General features: G+C 43.8%; 1 protein-coding gene across 1 annotated transcript in view; it reads left to right on the forward strand.

Annotated features, from left to right (window-relative positions):
• Positions 1-5000, forward strand: part of wif1 (wnt inhibitory factor 1) — a 27874-nt gene that overhangs the window by 19491 nt on the left and 3383 nt on the right. The window contains exon 7 of the mRNA XM_080420705.1: positions 340-435. Coding sequence (XP_080276831.1) covers positions 340-435 — 96 coding nt within the window. The remainder of the gene's footprint in view (positions 1-339; positions 436-5000) is intronic.

A 5000-nucleotide genomic window follows, 5' to 3' on the forward strand; every position in this document is an offset into this window, starting at 1 on the left:
GAAATGTAGTTTTATATCAACCGTACAATATGTAAGTACATGAAGGCGGGGAAAGAAGCCTATATTATAGCCAGAGCTCTGATCAACTGTCTGTGGCAAGTTTCGGGGCAAATGGAGTGTTCGTGTGTTGAGCAACCCCGGACATATTTTGGAGGTCATTTCAATTAAAGTAGTAGGATACAAATGTGTGTGTGTGTGTGTGTGTGTGTGTGTGTGTGTGTGTGTGTGTGTGTGTGTGTGTGTGTGTGTGTGTGTGTGTGTGTGTGTGTGTGTGTGTGTGTGTGTGTGTGTGTGTGTGTGTGTGTGTGTGTGTGTGTGTGTGTGTGTGTGTGTGTACAGCTAACTGCACCACCAGCTGTCTGAACGGAGGAACCTGCTTCCATCCAGGAAAGTGCATCTGTGCCGCCGGCCATGAGGGGGCGCACTGCGAGCTGAGTGAGTCACTGTTAACGATGCAACACACTAACATGAATCCAGCATATATTAACACATTCACGGCCAAGTATTAATTAATTAATTAATTCATACAAAACTGAAGAAAAACAAATGTTTTACCTTATTCTGTTGATCCATGGAGACACACTGAAGACACAATGTGAACATGGATGTAAACAAAGGCTGTCTGGGGGGAGGGGGAGGGGGAGGGGGGAGGGGGAGGGGCTCGTCTATCCACCGGAGCATTGTTTATTTTTTTTACCGCGATGGAAGAAATCCGAGCCAGATGTGTTTCCTACATAGGAGAGGACGGAAGTGAATCTTTTTGGGATGACATCACATCTGTCCTTTCCTTCTCTTGCAGTCAAGAGATCATTCAGAAGTTAGGGAAGGGCGCCCTCTAGCGTAACTTCCCCCCAAAAAAGTATTTATTTCGTAATTGACGGAGACCTCCGTCAATGGCAGGGAATGAGTTATTAGAAAAGACAACACATTCATTTGTTAATAAACTGACTGATTTGTTTGTGCCTGATGCCCTGACGACACATTGAGGTTAGACAACACACTCCATATTTGGGCGTAAGCGTAGCTGCATTGGGAGCTCCTGACCTACCACTTCCATACAGAATGGGAGGAAGGCTATTTTTTCCCTTCCACTATTTCCATTTCAAAGCGCTATTCCAAACCCCCCTCAGGTACATGTTTTGGGGGTAGATGTTGTTGAGCTGGTCATTTTAAAAGTCAGAAAAGTGTGGGCCCCATAGACGTCGATACCGCGGGGGCCTCGGGGCTTAAGCCCCCACCCGACATCAAGCCCCCACATCAACCTCAGATGTCGTGGGGCTCAAACTTACAGTACCATCACCATTACCATTACTACAGCGGGGCACAGGTCTGAAGGTGCAAATGCGTGCCCGCGAGAGAGCCGGCAACGCGTCGTTAAAGGTTCTATGACATTCATTTTCACTTTTTTTCATTTTTATGTTTTTTGGGGGGTTTTATGACCTGAATTACACCCAAAAAATCTGAACTTTGAACATTCAGTGGATTTTCTGTGGTCTGGGGTTTTCTGAATAATTAGGCTGAAAAGTAATCTGAGCTTGGCCCTTCGGCAGTGAGGTCACAGTCGATTAATCCCGCCCACTCTCCTCCTTGCCCCTCCCCTCCCCTATCCTTTCCTTTGGGGGGGGCGGAGCAGAGGCGATGATTGACAGGCAAAATCCCTCACCAGCGACACCCGCAGGCAAAGATTTATTTTTTCATTGCAGTTGAAAAGGCTTTAGAAATGTGAGAGAAAAACACCTGCCATGGATCAATGGAGTGGAATTTTTTGTTAAAACTTTCCATACACATTTGAAGGACCATGACAAAGACTTTTAATGTGTGGTAAAACTGAACGTCATGAAACCTTTAACACCTAGAACAATAGCCATGCAGATAGAGGAAAATGACGTTTCTTTCGGTCAAGGCTGGGGGGGGGGGGGCTAGTGAGAATGTTCTCTGTTCGTCATGTTTTTGGGGAGACGTGAACACAGAGAGAATGTTCTCTGTTCTTCATGTTTTTGGGGAGACGTGAACACAGAGAATGTTCTCTGTTCATCATGTTTTTGGGGAGACGTGAACACAGAGAGAATGTTCTCTGTTCATCATGTTTTTGGGGAGACGTGAACACAGAGAGAATGTTCTCTGTTCTTCATGTTTTTGGGGAGACGTGAACACACAGAGAATGTTCTCTGTTCTTCATGTTTTTGGGGAGACGTGAACACAGAGAATGTTCTCTGTTCATCATGTTTTTGGGGAGACGTGAACACAGAGAGAATGTTCTCTGTTCTTCATGTTTTTGGGGAGACGTGAACACACAGAGAATGTTCTCTGTTCTTCATGTTTTTGGGGAGACGTGAACACAGAGAATGTTCTCTGTTCATCATGTTTTTGGGGAGACGTGAACACAGAGAATGTTCTCTGTTCATCATGTTTTTGGGGAGACGTGAACACAGAGAATGTTCTCTGTTCATCATGTTTTTGGGGAGACGTGAACACAGAGAATGTTCTCTGTTCATCATGTTTTTGGGGAGACGTGAACACAGAGAATGTTCTCTGTTCGTCCTGTCGGTGTCTCATTGATCACCAGTGAACCGTTAGTTAACCCTCTTAGACCAGGAAAGAATCTGTGTCATTTTATAGATTTATTTTGGCTATTCAAAAATAGCAGATCTACAAGCTCATAGCGCGGCACCGAGTGCCGCTTGTAGATCTGCTATTTTTTTTTTTTTTATCGTGACATTTTGTGCAAATCTTTAAAAATATATATTTAAACGTTTTTAAAGTTTTTTTTAAAGTAAAAACATTTGTAACTCAAATCTTTGCTTCTGGGGGGTTCTACAAATGTCTTATAAACTTTTTCATGTCAAGGACCCCCAAAATTATATGCATTTGGCCGCGGATCCCCCCCCCATGTCAAAATGTGTTGTAATAGGGACCCCCCAGAAGCAAAGATTTGAGTAAAAAATGTTCCCTTAAAAAAAAAAGTATATTCAAAGATTTGCACACACTTTCACGATTTTTCCAAAAACAGCGCTATGAGCTTGTAGATCTGCTATTTTTCAATAGCCAAATAAATCTAAAAATGCCACAGATGCGTCCCCCGGACTGAAAGGGTTAATGAAGCAACAGCAGAAGGAAAGGAATGTTGTTCTAATTACTCTCTCTCTCTCTGTTCAGCTTAACAAACCGTCTGTCTGTCTGTCTGTCTGTCTGTCTGTCTGTCTGTCTGTCTGTCTGTCTGTCTGTCTGTCTGTCTGTCCAGCTTAACAAACCGTCTGTCTGTCTGTCTGTCTGTCTGTCTGTCTGTCTGTCTGTCTCTCTCTGTTCAGCTTAACAAACCATCTGTCTGTCTGTCTGTCTGTCTGTCTGTCTGTCTCTCTCTGTTCATCTTAACAAACCGTCTGTCTGTCTGTCTGTCTGTCTGTCTGTCTGTCTGTCTGTCTGTCTGTCTGTTCATCTTAACAAACCGTCTGTCTGTCTGTCTGTCTGTCTGTCTGTCTGTCTCTCTCTCTCTGTTCAGCTTAACAAACCGTCCGCTCAACCAGAAACAGCCCCACTGGCCCAAAAACATAAGCAACACTTAAAGGGGAAGACCGCTCATTTTCAACATTGAACTATGTCTTTAACTCACCTTAGATCTGTTGTGTGGAAATAAGAACCCCCCCCCCCTCCCCTCTATGTTGCCTAGAACTGGAGAATTGATTGAGGTCATGTGATCAGCGACATGCGCAGGGTTTACTTTTGGCTCCGCCCCCCCTCAGCCAAAAGTACACCTTGCGTATGTCACTGATCACATGACCTCAGTCATAGATAGTTCAATCAACATTGAACTATCTGCATAGTTCAATGTTGAAAATGAGTGGTTTTGCCCTTTAACCCTTTGTGTCATTTTAAGATTGATTTGGCTATTCAAAAATAGCAGATCTACAAGCTCATAGCTCGGCACCGAGTGCGATCTTTTTTTTTTTAATGGTGAAAATGAGTGCAAATCTTTGAATATATATATTTGATTTGATTTGATTTGATTTTATTAGACGTTATACAGGAAAAAACACATGTTACATCATGTTCATCGTAGAAACGTCAAGGATACAGACACATAAAAGTCTTATTTTCATTGTGGTCCTTTGGTCTGAGACAAACAACACTGCAACAGAATACATACAGGTTGACAGTACAGCAATACATAAAACAATCAATAGCTACACTACCTACAGCATAAATACATTGCTAACACATAAGTGACCCTACTATTCAATTACATTCAATTTTATTAAAGTGTCAAATCACAACAAGTTGTCTCAAGACACTTTACATGTAGAGAAGAGACCCGACATCCCACCCTGAGCAAGACATTTAGCGACAGTGGCAACGAAAAACTCCCTCTTAACTGGAAGAAACGTCAGGCAGACCCTAGGCTCTAGGGTGGGAGGGGCCAGGCTCTAGGGTGGGAGGGGCCAGGCTCTAGGGTGGGCGGGGCCAGGCTCTAGGGTGGGAGGGGCCAGGCTCTAGGGTGGGAGGGGCCAGGCTCTAGGGTGGAGGCCTTCTGCCTCGACCGTGTCGGGGGAAAGAAGAGAGAGAGAGGGAGAGACAGACAGACAGAGGAGAGACAGAAATAGATACAGTGCAAGTAGTAACAATAACAATAGTAGCAAATATAATAGTGTAAGATAGTATATGATAAAATAATATAGTACAGCAATAATGTGTATGCAGTATATAATGGTATAATATAAGAATGTTAAGATAATATACAGTATAGTGTAGTGGTATAGTGTAATGTAGTAGAAATCCACGGTGGTGCTCCATGGAGAGGCCCGGTCCGCAGTCACAGTCTTGAGCCGCAGCTGGGGGTCCTATTCTGCAACATGTTCTAATAGCCATGCTTTGACCCTTATCTTAAAGAGGAGATGGCTGCTGGTGCTCTTTATAGTCAGGGGTAGCGAGTTCCAGTTGACTGCTCCTCCAAATCTAAATGAGCGTTTTCCCATGTCAGTGGTGAACGTGGGCGTGGTCAGGTC

This window comes from Gymnoscopelus braueri (genome assembly GCF_963280865.1).
Source record: "Gymnoscopelus braueri genome assembly, chromosome: 23".
Taxonomy (NCBI): domain Eukaryota; kingdom Metazoa; phylum Chordata; class Actinopteri; order Myctophiformes; family Myctophidae; genus Gymnoscopelus; species Gymnoscopelus braueri.